The sequence below is a fragment of the Phaenicophaeus curvirostris genome, chromosome 2, assembly GCF_032191515.1.
Source record: "Phaenicophaeus curvirostris isolate KB17595 chromosome 2, BPBGC_Pcur_1.0, whole genome shotgun sequence".
NCBI classification, from domain to species: domain Eukaryota; kingdom Metazoa; phylum Chordata; class Aves; order Cuculiformes; family Cuculidae; genus Phaenicophaeus; species Phaenicophaeus curvirostris.
The window spans coordinates 78,012,109-78,034,792 of record NC_091393.1 but is presented as its reverse complement, the minus strand read 5'-3'; the positions used below and the strand labels follow the sequence as shown (position 1 = coordinate 78,034,792).

General features: G+C 39.6%; 1 protein-coding gene across 1 annotated transcript in view; it reads left to right on the top strand.

Annotated features, from left to right (window-relative positions):
* Positions 1-11,009, top strand: part of LRFN2 (leucine rich repeat and fibronectin type III domain containing 2) — a 158,391-nt gene extending 147,382 nt beyond the window's left edge. Inside the window, exon 4 of the mRNA XM_069852544.1 lies at positions 9,744-11,009. Coding sequence (XP_069708645.1) covers positions 9,744-10,662 — 919 coding nt within the window. The 3' untranslated portion in view covers positions 10,663-11,009. The remainder of the gene's footprint in view (positions 1-9,743) is intronic.
* The last annotated feature ends 11,675 nt before the right edge of the window (positions 11,010-22,684 follow it).

Genomic DNA, 22,684 nt, shown 5'->3' with positions numbered 1-22,684 from the left:
ACACTCCTACAAAGTAACCCTTTTTTTAGGCTATACCATATGTTCAGGAGCAGCAAACACATTTGTCTTCGTGCTGGAGGGAGGGTGAAGTGATTCATTCCATAGCAAAGTAAAAAAAAAAAAAAAATCCATATAGCAGTGAATTTAGAAATACATCTATGAAAGTTCTGGGACACTTCAGAGAATAAAGAGACCAGTATCTGCAGACAAAGCCAGAGTGCATATGAAAAAAAACACCAACTAGGTGGAACCTGTACCAGGGTGCCATATATTTACATTATGGAGCAAGAAATTGCGCTGGTGGTTACAAAACATTTCTGTTCATCCACCTTGTGTATGGCACTGCAAAAAGTAGCCAACCTGGTCATTAAAAACCAACTAATTTTCTGAAACATTGTTAGGAAGTTTATTCATGGCAGAATAAATTCTTTTGTACTGCTGAGGTGTTAAAACCAATTAAGCATTCTTCAATATTTCATTGAAATTTAATCACCATAAGTCAGAGTTATACCTTCATTGGGTGCCTAGACACATGAATTAAGGAGCAGACTCATCTTTGACTTGTGGCTTATAGTCATGCTGTTGTGGAAGAGAGAAACACATGCATTGTGGGGAATCTTTTGCCTCTGTTTGTAGTTTCTGTTGGCTGAGATAAGTTAATTTTTAATCTGCCTACGAGGCATATTAGATAGCTTCTCCAAGTTATGTAAAAGGAAGCAGCTCATTGAAGTTTTCTGCAGTGTCGAAGATATCTCCACTTCATTCCTGAATGCAGCACTTTTCAACCTCCAAATTATGATTTATGGCAGCATCACAGCAGAGTCAGAATTTCCTAAGTTAGATCTAGGAAAAACATTCACACTGAATGTGAACAAGCACTACAAATACACATCTGCAAAGACACTTTACACATGACCAGGAAAGGACTACAACCTAAATGTCTCTTCTAGAAGCAATCCTGAAACTTAAAATGCATAGAAAGCCCTTAAAATGCTTGGACACAGGATATTTTTTACCTTTACAACCTGCTGGGAAAGGCATAAGGAATGAAACAGAGCGTGTTCTGTTTGAGATCACTTCAGGAACAGGGGAAACAAAGATATCTTTCCAGAAGACTTTGAGGACAAGAATCATCTCTTGTTAAAACATTCCTATTTTGATTCTGTTGCTACATCTTTTGAGGATATGTGGACATTCTTATTACAGACACCTGAGTACAAGTCACATCCCTCCCTCCAGTTTGGTCAGAGTTGCTGTTCAGCAGGTTTATAGCTTAATTTCTTCTGTTTGTGACTCCCCCCTCTTCTGTAATTTTGGTGACATGGAGAAATCAGGAAGGAAAGTAAACTTAAAAAGAAATATATGAATCCCTCCTCTCCAAAGCAGTTTGGCTTTCCCAGTGAGAAAGCAGGAAAGGTCATATTATCAGTCAAGATTCTCAAATCCAGTTCTTATTCTCATCTTAAGTAAAAAGGTAGTGACTGTGTCTTGATGAAGTCCTACCACAAACTGATGGCTGTGCCCACCCAAATTCCATGTCACATGGACAGCACTGTCTTGGCATGACCTAGAAAGGGGACTCAGTCATTTAGAGAAGACAACTTACAGCTCAGAGACTGTATGAAGTGGTACAGAGACAAGTTTAGGACTCTTCCCTACTCAGCCCACTGCAGGGAAGCCAAAATCAACACCTCAGCTTTGCAAGACTTCACAAGGAGGTAAACCACTCATCTGCTGTATCCTGTCGCATGTACACTCTGAGCTGCACTCCAGTACTTCTAGGATGTTCTTTTATTAGAAAAAGAAGGGGAAATGTATTACTGAGGGCAACAGATTTTGTTCTTTCTTGACTGCAGATGTAAGTAACTTTGCTAGCCCAAACAATTGTTAAGGAGGGAGATGCTTAAGTCTGCTCTGAAGTATTACATTGGCTATTAGAAATGTTGAATTGAATGTCCTTATTGATAATACTCATGATGAATATACGCATAGGAAAACAGAGTTATAGAACTAATGTACCCTTAAATGCAGTGCTATCTGTGCTCTCCAAGAAGCCTGGAATCTTATATTTCTATGCAATGCTTTTTTTAGAGTATTTGTTTTAGACTCCTTTCTAGGAAGGATAGAGTGTGGCTTTTTACTCCTTAGTGGGGTTTTTTGAGGGATCATGATGTTTTAATTCTGCTTGATTTTATGAATCAATGTCCAGCTCATCTTTATTGCTCCTAAACATCAATTAACATTTGGTAAATTCCTACTACTGCTCAATTTGACAGGATATGGATGGCATTTCCTTGTGAAGGTGACAAATGATTCTGTATTTTTCCAAGCAGACAAAAAATTTAGTTTTATTATCATTTTGTATTTTATTTGCATTTTGTTCTATGCTTTCCTTTTTCAATTCTCACAGTCATTTTTGCATGTCCTACTTACTTAAGCTATCTGGAGTTACAGAAGGAAAGCTCAGAGAAGGTTTTACAGAGTGAAGAAGAGACAGTTTTGCAGGCTTTATACTTGAAACACTGCATAGTGGAGCATTCTGCCAATCTCTGTCTTCATTTCTTACTGCTTTGAAAGTTTTTCAAGCAAAAATAAAGAAAAAAAATCATTAATTTCATTTTCAACAGTACTTTTACACGTGATTCCACAGCATTTATAGAATTTTTCAATGAAATTATTCACAAGCTGTTTTCTGTTACCTGTAACAGTGTCTTACGGATGCCTACAATAGATAAAAACTTTTGTTCTACCAATGGGCAATAAAATAACCATAACTGGAAAAACCTTCATGTATGATGAATAATAATTGATCATGTTAAAGAAGTAATAAACCTGGCAGGTCTGGATGTAGCTATATCAACAGAGACAGCTGAACTGAGCACCTTTGTTGATTTACAGCATTATGAGAGGGTTCTGGCGGTCTTCACTCATCCAGGAGTGCCTCAGCAGTTCTGCCTGCCTGCAGCTCCCTATTCTTTACAAGAATCTGGTTGGGAATGATAGCGAGAAGGACATTTCCTCTTAGAGCAATGGCTGATGGAGGGGAGAAGAGTACCTTGTACCACAGTTTCCCTTTCTCAGCATTTGTGCAGTCATGTGCCTTAGAAGCCAACACTTTATTCTGTCACCTGTTGAATGACTTCAGTGCATCCCCAGGGGACACTGTTCAGCAGCCTTATGGATATCAACAGAAATTTATATTCTTTGAGCTAGCAGTTTAATGTTTTGTTGCTTTCCCCTCTGCCATACTGCAGGGAATATATTCATTATCAATATCTCCCTGGCTCACCATCTTGTGACAGACATACCAATTGCTTTTGGCGTTGTCTTCTCTTCCAAACCTCCCACCCCACCTTTTCAAAAGAGTAGAAAAGAGCATAAGCAAATTAGAAAATAATAATGAAATGATATGGGTTTCATTTGACAAGGCATATTCTCTGAAGGGCAGCTGGGTGCATGAGTGATGAGACGATAAGATTTGAAAAAGCAGGAAGGGATTTGTGGTTAATAATAAATGTTCCATCTGAAGGCAAAATTATGATTGTATGTCATAACCCCCCCCAAAAAAAAACTAATACAATAAAAAATGCAGGAAATTATTCATGCTGGGTTGGGTTAGTGTTTACTGAACAAGTCTGGCTACCTCCTGGTATTATCTGACATTTCCTTATGTTGACATGACTGACAGAGGAATTATGCCCTGTTGCTAATGCTAATAACTATCTCTTTTCCCAGGATACCAGAAATACAACTGTCATTTTTTTGAGATGCAGGTCACAGTAGGCCTTTGTCTTTCTCAGATTCCTAGAATATAAAGTTTCAATCAGGCACCAAAAGACTGTGAAATTTCGCACAGTAATATACTTGGTACTTTGTATTTGTTTTTTGATTCCTAAGGCTTTAGGATCATCTGAAGATATATATTCAAGGGATTTTTGACAATTATAGGGATCAAAAAATAATCTTCATTGTTAGTTTATTTAATTTTTAATAAAAGTCTAGATTATTTTTTCATTCCATGATTCCAGAAATTGGTCTTTCTAGGATAAAAATGCAGCAAAAAATTGTAGCAGTATGCACCATAATACTTTCAAGGAAATTACAAAAGTTGATAGAGAAGAATGTCAGCTCTACAATCCAAATTTGTCAATTAGTTGCTCTTGCTGCCAGGCAATACATTATGTCTGATATTTGCACTGCAATTTAGAACCTCCTAGTCCTCTGAACATTTTTGCCCTCTTCTCCCGCTTTCTTAATATCTGTCCCCCATGTGAACTTTTTCCACTGACCTGATTTACTTCACTATCTTTCTAATTGTCTTGTCTCTGCTGAAAGGTTTTAACCTGCATTTGATTGCACTCAACATACATTGAGCTGGTTTTCTGATCTTGGTGCCCACTCAGTGGTCAACTGGAATCCTTCCACCATTTTGATGGTAGCTACTTGCCAGATAGTGCCCTGCCAAAGCCTATTTGACCTTTCTTGTCTTTCTATCATTTTCTGCTGCTCTGACACTGCCAGAATCACCAACTTTCCTTCTCCACTTTTCTTCCTGAATCCTCTCTCACTTCAACCATTTCTTCCTTCTTCTTTCCTTACCTATCCTCAATGAAATAACACCTCACCTCTTTTTTTCTTATCTGATACAAGCATATGATAAATCAATATTACTTTCCATTTCAAACTTCTAGCATTCACTTCAAAAGGAGAAATCATGTTGCAGTATAGATAGTTTATAGCCCTGGATAATATGAATAAAGGACCATGAGAAAAGCAACATAATGTAGCAGTTTAATATAAAACTGAGTTCTGGGAGTTTCAAGTGCTTTCCCAAAGGAACTGCCTTGACAGCTCACTGCAAGTTCTGTGATTAAAGCAGTTTCAGGCTAAAATTAGATGGTATCGTACCCCTCTTTCAGTGGAGAAAAGGAACAGAATTGCCTAGCCAATTAGTCTAATCTGCCTTTTCTCTAATTTGTCTGTTTTGCATAACCATGGTATTAACCAGCAGTTCATTCCTGCTAATCCCCAGTTCTACAAAGAAGAAAAGAACCTATTTGTATATTACAGTGTAATCATAATATCTACTAATTTCCTTCCATACACTACAGGCCTTTTGAAAGGAGATTGCTGGCATTATCCCCATTTTATAAATGAAGAGACTCACAGCAGAGCAAAATGATTTCTCAGGAACTGAGAATTACTGATAAAGTAGAGCCTGATATCAGTGTAACTGATAAAGGAGAGAATAAACTCAGGTCTCCTAAATTCTCAGGACAGTCCACTGTCTGCGAGGTTCAGTGCTTACTTGCATCTGGGATTACAAGTGAAGTCTGCAGTAAACCTTTTTCTTCTGCATTTCTAAGTAATTTATTTTCTAATTTTCTTAATACTACCGCACACTGAAGTGAGTAATTACAAAATTGCTTGTTTTCCATATGTTGTTTCTACAAGGGCACAACAAGGACTTTTTAGTAGTGGTAGAAAATGAGGCTGGCTTCTAAGAAGGGTGCTAGCATAATGTTTCTTTTTTTTCAAAAAAACAGACTCATGGCTTCATTTTGGTGCTTTCGCAAAATGAGGCGTAGATCTCCATGAACTGAAGGGAATGTATCATTTGCACAAGCCCTGCAAACTTTCATCTCAGCTTTGTAGTTCTTCATCACACACAAACTTTCATAGGAGCAACATGTTTATGCCATGCCTCAGTCCTGGCTATAGCTCTCCTCCTCTCTGAGTAAGTGATGTTATTGTGCTAAAGGGTAAGAGAAGAAGGCTTTTTTTTTTTTTTTGGTAGATTAAGAAGGTCAGTTGTAAAACTCTTGTGCTCATTTCATTCCTTAGAGACACGATTTTCAGAGAGGTCAGAAACATGTTCTAACATGAATAGCTTTCCTTGGAGTATTTTGATCTTCACATAGGATTCAGAAACTGCCTTAAGAATCAGTTAACAATAACCTGGAACCAATGTGGAGGAGATATGCCTGCTACTCCTACAACATAAAAAATAAATCAGAGGAGAAAGACAGAAACTACTGTGTCCTGTGCATCTGTCCAGTGAAATCTCTATGAGGAGATTTTCAGATTTCTTGTTGTCTTAGTAAGGACCACATTTACACTTACACCATTAACATATTTGAGTGTTTCTTTGCCTTCCCAGTCCTCTCTGTTCCTTGAACTTTATGAATTAAAACTTACCATCATCTATCATTAATTTAGAATTAAACAAGTGTTTTTCTAGTTGATTTTCTCTTGCAGTGAGTCAACTGTTACTCTTTTTGTTCTAAGGAAAGGTTAGTATCAAATTTAGATCTCTGCTCCTGTTCTGTGATAAGGAGCATCTTTGCAAGATCACATCGCCCTGAAGAGCAGGTGGACAATATCAGGCTCACTTCCTCAAGATACACTGCAATTCAGTTTGTTTGCTATCTGAGGGCTAAGTGAGCACTGGGATCTTCTGAGTTTCCAAAGCTAACCATTTTCAACAGATCTCTTTTATCTCCACTGAACCAGGCTATAGATTCTTGCTACCTGAAACCAATGTTCTGTGTTTCACTGATGAGTTGACTGAATAAAGCCTTACAGGAGTTCTGCCTAGACACAGTTTTAATGAAGTCTTTTAGTTTTGTGGTAGCTCCTGGCTATTGAGTATGGACTAAGCAGTCATGAAGAGAACTCCCCCTGTAAGGCAAGCAAAGCAAAGACTGAAGTGGCATCTTGCAGATACTGATGTTCGGATAAGTGGAAGGTCAATAACATCCAAGAATGAAAATCTGTCTGTCACTTTTTGGTGTAGAAAATGTTAAGAGATGTCATCCATTATAGCTGACTGGCAGTATGTTTGAGAGGGTGAGTTAAAGCATGGGGAAATGCCAAAATACTTTTACAATTTGGCAACTTCATGAAAACAAGATCATCTTCCTTGCAAGCTAGAAAACTGAGCCTGGGATTAATTACTTAACTCCCAGGACTCTTGAACTTGGTGCTTACTCTTGTGCTCCGCTGTTCTTTTACAATTACATTTATTTGAATAGTTTACAAGAACATTTGAAGTTTATTTATGGAAATATCACAACTTCTACATTTTAGACGTATATGGAGAGTTGATTGCTTTTTCCATAATTGGGATTGCAACTGTGATCTTTTATAAAGCTATTACTACGGCCAATATTATCACAGCTGTAGCTTACACAATTGAGCTTAGAAATTACTCAGTTTCTTTTAAAGGCTAAGATGAGCTTTTATTGCTCATTATTTTAATACAGTTAACATGGCCAAATTTTAGTACCCATTGTGGTCTTACTTCTGTACATTTAAAAATGCACTGGTTTACATTTCCTACCACTATCACTACCTGTCAGTCCTTGAACTATTCCAGGCATTTACATTTCCTTGGAAGCTTGCGTGTAACAGTATTTGAAGAAAACAAGCTGGAAATTATTGAAGTTATCAGTGTTCACTCTATAGAACTTGACATAGTGTGTTAGGCTGAAGGACTGTATTCTACATGCGTGAAATATGTTCGAGGCTATATACTATAAAAAGCCAGTTTTTGCTGTCCAGCTGGAGAGTAACATAGAGGCATCTCTGTGTTTCATTGGTACAAGACAGAAGGAACCACTGTAACAGATGGTGCTACAGCTCTGTTTTTCGAGACTGATGACCCAAATCCAAGACCCGGTTTATAGGTCTGACTGTTCTTTCTGCTAACAATTCTACTTGTTTATGATGAGGTTTTGCAGTGAAATAATTTCTGAAGGTCTGAACATACTTCTGAATTTTTTAAGAATATGGATGGGAATGATGGTGGAAAGTAGAGTATAGCACTAGGTGATACAGAAGGCAATACAAAGCAATAGGTGAAACCGTCCAAGAGTTTGAAGGTCATATGTTTGAAGATCAATAGTATTCAGTTATGATGTACATCATCCTTAGTGCATATGTATGAAATTCCTTGATCAAGTCAACAGCCTTGGAGCCACAGGGAAAGAATAATTAGAAATAACTTGAGACAAACCATTTCAACTATTCAAAAACATTTTAGCAACTGCATCTGGAGTTTTCCAGGGTGACTGCTTTATGACCTCTTGGCTTTTTCTGATAGCTTGTCAATGTCTGTGCACAGCATCTGCGTTAGGATGGTAAATGTGCCAAGAATCTCAAATATCATGTTGAATAAACCTGCCATATGATGTTTCTATTCCAGGTGTCTCTCACCAATATTTATTTTCCTTACAGAATATTTTCTGTGTTTGTTTGCTTTTTAAAAAGGAGCCACATCCTCGCCTGTGGCCAGACTGAAGTGCTGTGTAAGTGGCTTGAATGCATAAACGCAAAGATGATCAGAAGCTCATCTTTGCAATGCCTTGACATGGCTACTTCTCTGTACAGGCCTGTAACCTTCCACTTGCACAGAGAGGCCTCTGATGAGCTGCAATTCATGCTAGCTTTGATGACAATTTGAGGTTAAGAAAGCCTGGCACTCCCACAGGGAATATACCTTTTTCCTCCAGCAAGGTCTTACCGGCTATTGTGCAGTATAAGGGCCAGTAGGGCTCCCTTGCTGCTGGTGCTGAAGATCTGCAGCTTTAAGTCACAATGGGCTGGTTTTAATTTCAGCTTGTTTTTCTTTCGCTCAAGCCTGTTATGTGGAAGAAAAGAGAAACACGCATGGGGCATCTCTTTGGTTTCATTTTTGGCTACCCAGTAGGCACTGAGTTTGGGATTCTCCACTGAATTCCACTAGTGCGTTGCAATTTTCACCAGTCTGAAGTAGGCTTAGGCCATATTTATTCTCATCTGCTACTTTTGAATGCTAGTAATGCTCTAATACTGCATGTGTTCAAATGACTGCTTAAGTTTTGTGGCAGCAAAGAATAATATACATAAATGACCAAACTTGGAGCACAGTATGGGCCTAGCTACTTTGGGTTTGCAAATGGATTTGTATTTCAGTATATTTTCTTATTTAAAAAAAAACAACTTTCTTTTTTCCATGTCCGTGTTTTCCTGTCTCTCCTCACACTTCCACTGCCCATAATGCCAATGCCAGCATTTCTTTATCACTCAGAGGGCAAGATGGTTGCAAGGAGAAATTTCTGGCAAAAAAAGTTGATAGCTGCATTTATAGGAGATGTTTTCCACAGGGGGGAGTAGGAGGGTGGGGAAAGTAGATGAGGAGTAGAGAAAGAGAGAGAAGTGCCTGTCTTGCCTTATCAGGGAATGAGAAAACTAAATACAGCCCCTCACCTCCAAAAGGTAATCAACCAGTTAATGCTACACAGTAAATGTTTAAGCATCAATGAAGCAATGTGGGAGCTGCCAGATTCAGACTCAGAAAGTGCAAGGATCTTTTGTACACTCAGAAAGAACTAGTCTTTGTAGGCACCTATTTTTATTCTGAGTTATTTTCAGTCTTAAATGTATTTAAGATTAAGACAGAAACAAGTGAAGATTAAAAAAAACCAAACCAACAACAGATTACTTTGGTCTGTTTTTTCTTATTCCCTTTAATGCACAATGCACATTTGAGAAATAGCCCTCAAAACTTGCAGGTTACTAAATGCTGGGATGTTGAAGCCTAAGGAGCTGGGAAGATTCAATGCTTATTTAAATTTTATGGCTCTGACTCCTCTCTGCCAGTATTCAACATTGTAAACATCACACTGTTCTTATGTCTGTTCTCCTCCCTTTTTCCTTAACATAAAGAGTAACCATTTCTTTTTTCTATTTTTTTTTTCAAGGATGATTCCAGCTACAAACAAAGCCTTTGTTGTAAACAATCTTGTTTCTGGAACAGGCTATGACCTCTGTGTCCTGGCAATGTGGGATGACACAGCCACAACCCTTACTGCTACCAATATTGTGGGATGCGCCCAGTTCTTCACCAAAGAAGACTACCCTCAATGCCAGTCAATGCACAGTCAGTTCCTAGGTGGGACTATGATTCTGATCATTGGAGGCATCATTGTGGCAACTCTGTTGGTATTTATTGTAATACTCATGGTCCGCTACAAGGTCTGCAACAATTCCCAGGGGAAGATGTCTAATGTCAGCAATGTCTACTCACAGACAAATGGAGCACAACCAGTTCAGAATGGAGTCTTGCCCCAAGTCAACCCAAAAGTGGTGGTGAGAAATGAACTTATGGAGTTTAACTGCCAGTCTGCACGGAGCAGCATCTCCTCTTCCTCCAGCTCTGCAAATAGCCGTGACTGTGATGACTATAGCCTCCAAAGTGAGCAGGCCACATTGTCCAGTAAGTGGAGGCCTCCTTCCAGGTCGAAACACAATATTGACCGTCTAATGGGAGCTTTTGCCTCCCTGGAACTGAAATGTCAGAAAAAAGAGGAGATGACAGACTCCAGAACTTCTACAGTGGCCCACCACTCAGACAAAGAGCCACTGCTGGGCCAACCAGAGTCCAAATTTCGCAGCCTCCTCACATTGCCTCTGGAGGGCAAAACTAAACGTAGCCATTCTTTTGACATGGGGGACTTCGGCACATCACAGTGTTGCACCTACCCAAAAAAGATAACAAACATTTGGACAAAGAGGAGCCTCTCGGTGAACGGCATGCTTTTGCAGTATGATGACAATGACCTTACAGGGGCAAAAGGGACTTTTGGGAGCTCAGAGTGGGTGATGGAAAGCACAGTGTAAATACCAATATCTCCCTGGTTCTCTTCTCCCTTTGTGTTACAAAGCGTGGTTTGCTTCAGGGCCATGCATTTGGAAAGAGAGAGGAGGAAATATTTTTCAGTTGTACTGGCCAAAAAGATAGGTTAACAAATAAGTAACAGGGATATGAAAAGGGAAAGAAGGTTGTGAAATGTGAATAGGCACGTATGGCACCATTCTTGTCTGGCCCCAGCTAAACCATGTGTGAATGTTTCAAGGAATTTGCTAGTTGTATTTAGCATTGCTTTCCAAAAGTTACTCAAGCTCCTGGTGAACCATTACTCAAGATGAAACAAGTAGGATGAAAAGGGATTTAACAGCACAAATTTAATTTTTTTTTTTCTGAAGGGCACCTCTTTTTTTTTATTTTCTAACCACAGAAGTACACTTCTGTGAATATAAGATTGGTGCTAGGACATATCTGGTTGTCATTGCAAGTGACTTTATCAAAAGTACAGGCAAAGCATCCACAGGGAGAGATCAGAGCAAATTGTTCAATATCATCTCATGTTACCTGTGACATCTGGGGAAAAAATACCTGTCGCTGAGTGGGCTTTTGGTTGGGATTTAATGATTTCTGTTCTGTTTTGCCTTGTTAATGCTTTTAAGTTGTTTTTTTCCCCACAGGAGAAAGTATGCTTCCATGCACTTCCTATTTTTGTTTTCAGTCTCATCAATTCCCACAGATGAAAAAGAGGATATGTAAAAATGTCAAACACCTGTCCTAAGAAAAATTAAATCTAGGGGCTAATAAACTAAAAAAAAAAAAATCATCCTCTTTCTTCCATCTTCTTCATAGTCTCTTCTTGTCAATTCTTAAGGCAGATTGCAGCAGCTGTTGATATCTCTAGTGGTGTTGCTATCAAAGATGAGAAAATTAGTAATCAAGATTTCCTATTAAAGGATAAAGAAAGGGAAAACTAAATTACCTTCCATAAGTTCCATATTATGAATACCAATGGCTTCTGGCAAATGTCACACTGTCACTCCGTTCAATTGACAAAGAAAACAGACTTTCACCCAATTGTGACAAAAGACTTTTATCTGTTCAGTTGCCATGACACGATTTGACTGCATCAGTAACATCGCTGGAAATCTAAGGGTTTTGTGTATTTTAGGGGATTGGGTATGTTCACAGTTAGCCATGGAAATTGAATTAGATGTCTTAAGGCAGAGGGGTCTCTCATGTGTCCCCTGCATTACAGGTAGCCCTTCCCCATTCCCGAGTGTACTCCTGCCCCCGTTTCACACCTTCACTAAGATTCTTACTAAGAACAGGAGATCTTTAGGGCTTGTAAACTGATTGTCAGATTTGGTTTTGGGGAGTATTGCAATGGTTGTGGAAATGCACATGGCCTGCTCATCTGACTTCATTGCCCTCAAGGACTTTACTGTGATTTCCAGCATTCTGGTGGCTACTGTAAATGTCTTTCATTTGTTTAGTTATTTGTTGGCTCCATACGATGAGCTGCTGGGAACCTTTCTGAAATTGCATATTATTACTATGATTTCGTAAAAGACATTGGGAGAAAGGGTGCAAGGCACAGAGAAAATAACACATGAAGAAACTCTATGTATATTTTTTTTAAAGGTGCAGAGATACATTGTTACATGGCTGTGTACTTGATCTTGTATTTGTCACGTTTCCTACTTGGAGTTTTAGAAAATGACACCCCTGTGATCAAAATATTTTTCCTTGATTTTCTTTTTTTTTTTTCTACAAAATGTACAGTAAAAAATCATTCTTGGGGAAAAGAAAAATACTCGTTTTTCATTTATTTGATATTATGTGGTCTGCTTTGAAATCTAAGCAAGAAACAGTAATTATTTCTTAAATTGTCTTGAAAAAATTAGACGCTTGCTGTCTCTTTCCCTCAAAATATCTTTGAATTCAGGATTTTAGATATGGAGTAGGAATCTAGAAATACAGATCTTTTTGCAACAAATAAGAAAAGATTCCCACACTATTGTATTTTAAACCCTGATCCAAAACCTACAGAAATTACAGGAATTCTTTTTAGGCTTAGAAAGGTTTTGTTCAGATTATTGCTCACTCCTGAGGTTAATATATTTGAAAGAGATCCAGTCAAATTTTATTTGCAACACCTTTAAAAGTCTCTAGTTTTCTAATGCTTTCCAAGAGGAATGACACCTTTAGTGCCAGAATCCTCATCACCCAGCTGTCCAGATGGTACCTTCATATTAAACATTAATGACATTTACAATTATGTTACACTGAAGACTCTTAAAAATGTTAATGCAATTGTTTTGTTTTCCTTATAAAATTGTAATGTGGTTGGATGGTTTTGTTATGTTGCTCCTTCACTTTGAATACGATACCTGGGTTGGTTTTGATTTAGCTATGGAATTCATCATCAATATTAGTAGCATATGCAGCAAAAATTTTCAAAAGCAATATCCTATACTATTTTATTTAAAAGAAAAACACCCTTTTCACTTTCTCCTACAAGATTAGAGGATGTAAGCCAACAGATGCTGTTTTAAAATAATGAACAACTGTTAAAGAATCCAGGTAATAAAGTCCACAATCTAACAGGTGCATTCATTACTGTTAATCATGATTTTAATTCATTTAGCTTTAATGAATGAGGCTCAATCCACATCAGCAATTTTGCAAATAGAGAGCAAAATTAAACAAGTGCTTAGCAATTACCTTTGGTGCTCAGAGCATGTGAGAGGAAGAGGACTCCGGGACTCAAAGGTGAGGCAGTGAGCCCTCTGATAAGTCAGCAAGTAGCCAGTCCTGAGAGAAGAATGGAGCCAGCCTGGCATGGTGGTGTAAGTGCCTGGGAACCTGCTGGGTTGTGATCATCCTTATAGTGACACTAGTCACTGTCCTGCTTACACAGCTGGCCAAACAGACTTCTGAAATTATTCTCTGGCTTCCTCTTTACCAATCTGAGAGCTGCTGAAAACAGCTCTGTCTTTTGGGTTACACTCTGAATCAATACCCTAATTCCTAATACACAAGTGTGACTCCAGGGTCTTCCATGCACAATCTGACCAAACTATACTTTGCCTTTGTTTTGCTTCCATTTTCATACGGACAATTCACTCAGCATCTCTGGATTTGATTACTTTGCTGTGGTGCTGCTGCATGGTAGAGATTCTTCATTCACTTCTGAGAAAATCTGCACAACAGTGGCTGCTGAAATAATACATAGATATCCAATTACTTGGGTGTTATAAATATTTTCATATATCATTGAGGAGCTGAGTTAGCTCAAATGGCCTAGTCCTCTGGTCTCACAAACTGACACTGAGAAATTTATACAGGCCTCTCACAGTGCTGTCTCACAAATTAACATGTGGTAGTGTGACATGCAGCTGCACCAACTGTGCTTTAGATGCAAGTGTCAGCTACAGCAGACAGTGAGGATAATAACAGAGATAAACAAGAACCTTCTGAAAGAGAAGCCTGGGAATTAAAAAGTGCTGCAGAATTTAAAGTGAAGCTTGTGGGAATAATTAAAGACATCTGCATATGTGTAACCCCTGTAATTTTTTTGACATGTTTTATAATAGTGGAATAAGCTTTTTTTTTTTTTTCTAAAAATATCTGCCATTTACTTGAAAAAACAGGATATGATTCCACTGTGAAATTCCGCACACAGTTAGTCCTGCTAAAAAAACCAACTCAAATCCCCAGAATATCATCCTGGAGACTATTGGACAGGACGATGAAATGGAAATTTCTGAAATTAGTGATGATGTGAATTTGATGACTGCTACTGCTAGGAAGCAAATGGTTGTCTGAAATGAAAATAAAAGAGAGTGTGTGTGTGTGTGTGTGTGTGTGTCTACATTTGAAAATATGCCTAGCAAATCATATTATACTATTTGCTTACAATTTATATCTTCCTACAGATTTCATTGATTTGAATATAGTTCTGGTTTCAAATGTCTTTTTTGAGTTTGCCAGCTTTAGAGAACAGCAACCAATTTGCTTTCCCCTTATCCTAAGAGGAAGATAACCTTTTATATGTCTCCATACTACATATAGTACCTGTTTACAATTTGGATTAATTCACTCAGAAAGAAATGCATAACAACAAAACAATGAAAGTTACTTCTGCTCTGCGTGATGGAAGACTGAACTGGAGATACCTTTTCCTTTGCTAAACTTGTTTATATCCCACACCATGGGATTGATCCACTCTGGAAGAAGTAAAAAATTATATTTCAGAAGACACTGTTTCATTCTCACTCTTCATCTAGAAAAGGGTTTCAAAGTCAGATAAACAAAAAGAGCCCTTGGAGGTCTCTGCACGAGTGCAATAAATGCAGCAATGATTTAAATGCTTTCTTACCTGGAGGCCAATGAATAGTTCCACCTGATAACCAACAGAACATTTTATTCTTTGAACAGCTTGAATGTCACATCTGTTTGCAATGTTTTGTACCCATTAACCGGTGGATAAACCACAGCCTACCATATGGTGCATGCAGCACGCCCTTCCACCCCTAGCAGCCTATTTCTTGGGAACCTTTTCTCAGTCATTCTCTCCTGTCCATGTTCACTGTTTGTAATTCAACACTTAGGAAATTCTGGATGTGTAATAATACTCTGGGTGTGGAATGAACAAATGATGTTATTAACATCTTACATGTTTCATATTTAAAATTCCCTAAATGTGACTAGGGATTCCCTCCAAATAAATTAAATTAGGTTCAATTTTAGGCTGTAGGCCAGATGAATACTAAATCAAAGTGTACCTTCAAACTCTTACTTTCAGTATAGGAATTTCATGTTCTGCAGTATGTTTTCCTTGTCCTAATTAATTACTCCTTAATCCCCAAAGGTACAGCATTCCCTAGCATCAGCTGTCAAAAAGCCCTAGTATATGAAACAGTGCCAGATACTTATTCCCTGTATTACACTCCCAGCAGATGGCAAATGCTAGAGATATACCCAGATATAGATATATCAGCAAGTGTGTGTATTGGTATTCATGTGTACATGTTCATGTAAACACATGCACACATGTAGACGTTGTGCTCTTTAATTTTATGGTTTCCAATGTACATATTTCCTAGTTTGATAGTAAAGGAAGATTTACAATCTTTTGAAATTCAATTGGGAGAAAGAGAGAGAGAGCAGAAACCTTCTCTTTCTATGAAGCAGGTTAGTTGATAATCTGCATCTCATCCCAGCTGTGAAAGTTCAGTGATTCAAATGAACTTATCTGGAAGTGAAACAATTCATTCCTTTCATATGACCACAATCATAGAATCATAGAATCATAGAATCACCAGGTTGGAAGAGACCCACCGGATCATCGAGTCCAACCATTCCCATCAAACACTAAACCATGCCCCTCAGCACCTCGTCCACCCGTCCCTTAAACACCTCCAGGGAAGGTGACTCAACCACCTCCCTGGGCAGCCTGTTCCAGTGCCCAATGACCCTTTCTGTGAAAAATCTTTTCCTAATGTCCAGCCTAAACTTTCCCTGGTGGAGCTTGAGGCCATTCCCTCTTGTCCTGTCACCTGTCACTTGGAAGAAGAGGCCAGCACCCTCCTCTCTACAACCTCCTTTCAGGTAGTTGTAGAGAGCAATGAGGTCTCCTCTCAGCCTCCTCTTCTCCAGGCTAAACAACCCCAGCTCTCTCAGTCGCTCCTCGTAAGACCTGCTCTCCAGCCCCTTCACCAGCTTTGTTGCTCTTCTCTGGACTCGCTCCAGAGCCTCAACATCCTTCTTGTGGTGAGGGGCCCAGAACTGAACACAGGATTCGAGGAGCGGTCTCACCAGTGCCGAGTACAGAGGGAGAATAACCACCCTAGACATGGTGGATACATCATTTTGGATACAAGCCAAGATGCCATTGGCCTTCTTGGCCACCTGGGCACACTGCTGGCTCATATTCAGTCGGTTGTCAACCAACACACCCAGGTCCCTCTCCTCCAGGCAGCTTTCTAGACAGACTTCTCCTAGTCTGTAGCACTGCATAGGGTTGTTGTGCCCCAAGTGCAGGACCCGGCACTTGGCCTTGTTAAACTTCATGCTGTTGGACTCTGCCCAGCGGTCCAGCCTGTTCAGATCCCTTTGCAGAGCCTTCTTACCCTCCCGCAGATCAACACCTCCACCCAGCTTAGTGTTGTCCACAAACTTGCTAAGGGTGCCCTCAATGCCTTCATCCAGCTCATTGATGAAGACATTGAACAGGGCTGGACCCAGCACTGAGCCCTGGGGAACCCCACTTGTCACTGGCCTCCAGCTGGATTTCACACCATTTACCACCACTCTCTGGGCCCGGCCATCCAAACAGTTTTCCACCCAGGAGAGTGTGTGCCTGTCCAGGCCAGAGGCTGACAGTTTCTCAAGCAGAACGCTGTGAGAAACTGTGTCAAAGGCTTTGCTGAAGTCCAGGAAGACCACATCCACAGCCTTCCCCTCATCCAGCAGCCGAGCCACTTTGTCATAGAAGGCGATCAGGTTAGTTTGGCAAGACCTGCCTTTTGTGAACCCATGTTGACTGGTCCTGATCACCCAGTTCTCTTGCATGTGCTTCATGATAGCACTCAAGATCACCTGTTCCATGACTTTCCCTGGCACTGAGGTCAGAGTGACAGGCCTGTAGTTTCCTGGGTCCTCCCTGCAACCCTTTTTGTAGATGGGCACAACATCAGCCAGCCTCCAGTCCAGTGGAACTTCCCCAGTCTTCCAGGACTGTTGGAAGATGATGGAAAGGCGTTTGGCCAGCACATCCGCCAGCTCCTTCAATACCCTTGGGTGAATCCCATCCGGCCCCATAGACTTGTGGGTGTCTAGTCGGGCTAGCAAGGCTCTGACCACCTCCTCTTGGATCACGGGAGCCTCATTATACTCCTCTAGCTCCTGGGTTAGTACACAGATGGAACGACCCTCCTTACAACTAAAGACTGAGGCAAAGAAGGCATTAAGTACCTCAGCCTTTTCCTCATCCCCTGTCACTGTTGTTCCTTCTGCGTCCAATAGGGACTATCTGGTCTCCCTAGTCCTCCTTTTATTATTTATATATTTATAGAAAGATTTTTTGTTACCTTTCACAGACTTTGCCAATCTGAATTCTAGCTGTGCCTTAGCCCTTCTGATTTTTCCCCTACACAATCTCACTTCCCTCCTGTAGTCCTCCCAAGAGGCCTGTCCCCTCTTCCAGAGCCCATAAACATTTCTCTTCTTCTTGATATCACTCAAGATCTCTCTATTCAACCAAGCTGGCTTTCCCCCCTGCCGGCTTTTTTTCCAGAACACGGGGATGGCTTTCTCCTGAGCTGCTAGAACTTCCTTTTTGAAGAGCTCCCAGCCCTCCTGGGCTCCCTTGCCCTTGAGTATTGTCTCCCATGAGACTTTGCCAACCAGCTTTCTGAAGAGATCAAAGTCTGCCCTCTGGAAATTTAATGCCAGCATCCTACTAACAACCCTCGTCACTTCACCTAGAACAGAAAACCCTACCATCTCATGGTCACTTAGCCCTAGGCGTCCACCTACTGCCACATCCCCCACAAGGCCTTCTCTGTTCACAAACAGCAGGTCCAGGAGGGCATCCTCCCTTCCGGGTTCATTCACCAGCTGTGCAAGGAAGTTGTCTTCCACGCACTCCAGGAACCTCCTAGACTGCTTCCTTTCTGCTCTGTTGTACTCCCAGCAGATATCAGGCAGATTGAAGTCTCCCACAAGAATGAGAAGCATAGATCTAGAGATTAACCCCAGCTGCTTATAGAAGAGCTCATCAGCTGCTTCTCCTTGGCTGGGTGGTCTGTAACAGACAATGAACAATGAAGACTGAACTCCTGTGTTAGGGCATGTAACAACCTGATTCTCCCATCACATGCTGCTAAGTTTGCTGTCTTTGAGGACTCATGTTTTGCAGGGAGGCAAGTGGCCATAGGGAACTATTGTTCTGCGTTCACTGCCTCTGTTTGTGCTCTTAGATGTGCTGCCAATGTTGTGTTCGAATTTGTTAGTTGGTTTGCCCTGAAAGAGAATGCAGCATCACATGCTTTATTACTTACCTGTACAGTTACAGAGATGAGCATGAACATATGCTTGAAGTTGCTCAGTCATGTTTGCCCATAGTATTTTTCATGCAAAAAGAAATTGAATGGATGTTATTCACGATACTTTTCAACTTCCTTCTGTTGGACTAGTTTATTTTAAAAGTATTAATAATCCTGTCCTCTTCCCTGGAATGAACAATGCAGGAACATTTTAATACTAAGCAGGTAATTACCACCTGTGTGATTTTTGAGTCAAATCACAGGATGAGTGTCTGACAGGAGAAAAAGAGACTCTGTGGTTTCAGGGGAGCTGGTCATCTTTGCCAATTTACTGGTACACCGGTATGAAATGTAGGATCTGAAAAGGCATAGGTAGAGCTGCATGCAGTGAAATATCTACTTTTTAACCTGTGGTAGTGAGGTTGAAACAGAAATTCAGAGAGGGGATGCGTTATGCTCCTTCCTTTGAACATGACTCAGAGATGTTAAACTTCAAATAATTAAGTTTATAAATCTGATATAACATAGGCAGAAAAATAGCACTTACTGGACTGGTGTGATCCAAGAAGGCTGGGCCTGGTGAAGTGGGATGCCCAGGAGGGAATCACTACACAGGTCACAGCACAGACGGGAGGCATGGAAATGTAGCAATGTGTTAGACCTGGCTAGTCCAATAAATCATTCTTATCCTAGTATCCTGTATCCAACACAAGCTACTTCAGAGGAAGTTATTTCAGGAAAACTTCAGAGAGCTCTTTCCCAAGGCCTGGTAGGTTTGTTGTCTTTATCCTATTCCACATAAGGAAGCAAAGAGTTTCTTCCAAAATTCAAAGCTTGACAATTAAAGCACAACTTACAACTAAAACTGGGACAAGATCAAGCCCTGAATGACTTCTTTTGTTTTGGAGTTTTTGCTCCTGAGCCTGTCAAGCCTGATTTTAAAAACAGGACAGTGCTTGTCATCTGAGACTTGGTTGCCCAAGGAGTTCGGAAATGGACAGGTGAGTATTTATAGAGATGATGATAACATTTGTCATTTGCAAGAAGGCAGGAGTGCACCTCTTGTGTGTCTCACTGCTGTTAAACACAGACCAAAGTGCACAGCAACAGCAGTAACATTAAAATTTGTAGTAACTTTATGAAATATGAAACTCCCTGCCAAAATAAAAACAATCCCAAAAAATAAAACCCAAAATACTACCACTTCAGCAAGTGGCTTTCTCACATGATTTTGAGAAATGAAAGATCATATATTGTCTCTTCCATTCAAATACTACTCTGGAAATTCATATAATACAAAATTTGTATAGAAAATAAGATTCCATCTTCCATGAGATGAACAGTACCAGGTTGTATAGTAATATTTGGAGAGGAGACAGGAAACACCTGATAAAGTATAAATTTCATTTTAAGATACAGATATTCCTATATTTAAGGTCAGTAGAAGATGTTATTTGTCTTCCTGCTTAATACAAGCCATAAGATGATGGCTTTCTATTGAAAAAAACCCAAACAGTGGGATTGTGGACCTTTAAAGCTGGATTTTGAGGCCAATGCAAGGTTCAGTAGGTGTGTGAAGATGCAAACAATCCTGGAGTCATCAGTATAAATGCTTTTAACAACTGCCAGAGAGCTTCAGTTAGCTATACGGTTAGGCTGCTACACAAACACATTCAAAACAACTACACAGACTCAAATGAGTGAAAAGTAACTGCCCATAATACACTTAGTGTTAACTAATAGTTAGCATTGGTTAGGAGTCATGAATACAGATGAGAGCAATACAGTATTGGCAGCTACTTCTGGCCTACAGTCATCTGCATTCTGCTGGGTACCCAAACTACTGCACTGTTACTTGCCTTGGGCACCCATAATCTGAGGGTCAGAGACACTTGAGTTGCACTTTCTCCACAAAGACCATCAAGCATGCTCTTGAGTGATGTTGCGGAACATGTCCTTTCTTGAGGAATGTAGGTTACAGATCCCTCCAGGGCCTCAGTCCAGAAGGAGAATGGTCACTACTGCCATCTAGATTAGCCTGTGACAGCTTAAGTTTATTTGAGAGGGAAGGACTGTACATCTATAGCCTGGCCTTCCAGGACCAACCACCTTCCCACCCCAAGTGCACAACCGCCCCAATTTTACACTTCCTCCATTTCCTTACTTCACTGATTTATCATTTGATTTTAGGCAAAAAGCTTTTTTGGGTTTTTTTGGGTTTTTTTTTTTGTTTGTTTGTTTTTTTATCTACTCTGCATCTCAGCCCAATTGGTGCTATGAAGTAACTTCACGTCACAGAAGAATGGCCAGGCTGAATATGGCTGATATGCTTTCTGGCCATTGTCATTCCTCGGTTACCCTGCTGCAACTTTGCTGTTGACTACAGTGACTGATGATTATAATTACAGTTGTTTGAATTATTTAGTGTAACAAGACAGTTAGATGAACTCATCTCCTTTATCACTCACAAACTAAGTACCCATATTTCCTGAGAGGTATCTGTCATCCTTCAGTTTTCTCCCATTAGGTGGCATGAACACAGTTCAATATAGAGACTTGCTACATTTTCACTCATGATTAATAGTTTGGTGATGGTAGTTGCAGGATGACTTCCTCAGAACATGTACAAAACAAACAAATAAATTAACCATAAATACACTGACTAAACAGATCCATCAGCTTCTCACTGTTCCAGGAAACTGAGTATAGGCCTTACAAATATCAAACTGGTGACCCAGTTTTTAAACAGCTGAAAGGTATTACTATGTCAGGTATGTTAGATTTACTCTTAATGCCACTATGATTAAATTGTATCTGGCACTAATATGGATTACACCTGGTGAAGAGCTTCAGAACTAATCTTCAGGACAGGTGACCTGGATGTCATTTGAGTGAGGAAAGATTCTCATACACTTCAAGGCTTCATCCTCTCCTGGATATTTTTGAGAATCTGCTCTGTCCGTTTAACGAGCTAATTACTGTACACATTTATTTCATATTACTATATAGCTTCATCTCTATAAATATAAAGAGTGTAGTGTGGCATGTTCCCATTATCTATACTACTGTTCAGAATGAAATCCTGTACATTACACTAAATATACCCCAAAATAAATCAGAGTAAACCTCCAGTCTTTCAAGAATGGGTTTATTTTGAATTACACTTCAAGCACAAACCGGAAAGAGAAAATTAGAGCTAAATATGAAATTAACACTTGACAAATATTAATATGTGTTTTGTGCAACCCCAAATATGCTAAACAGAGTCGGATCTGTGTTATTCTGGTTTTTATCTCCCTCACAACCCCCAGTATAACCTAGCCAGTGCTAGAGACCTGTATAAATTACAGGAGTTCTACAGGTGTAGATTTTTGTTTCCTTTTCTGTTATCCTCATCACTCTCAGCAAGATTTGTTTAGCAGCTCTTCCCAAAACAGCTAGACTATAGTCTCTTCCTGTACTGGTAAGAGTCTCCCTTGACTTTTTGTTCCTTGTTATTTTTTACATGATACAAAGCAGCTGATGAGGGAATGAAGCTCTCTTTACAACCTCTTTTGGTGAAAACCTAGTCAGACTCCAAATTAGTTTCCTTCCAGTGCATCTTGTCTATCCTGTGTTGTCTTCAACTCATACATATTTCTGTAAATTAATTTTTAATTCATATAACGGCACAGGGAGTGGCGTTTCTACCACTGACTGTATTAGCTTACAGTACTCCCACATGAGTACAAGTATTCTCCATTCATTATTTGTTGTTCATCATGTCTTCTTCATTACTTGGTCATAGGAAAATTTATCCTTGTCCAGCAAGGGACTAGAAGTAATAACATTTGATCTACTACATATAGTTATATAGTGAATAAAACAGCTGAAATTAGCAATATAAAATAAATCCTAAAAACCAATCCTAAAATAAAATGTCTTTCTCCAAAATTATGTTCAAACGAAACTAAGATTTACTAATATTAGGGTAGGTCAGAAGCAATTCATGAAAGAAAACAAA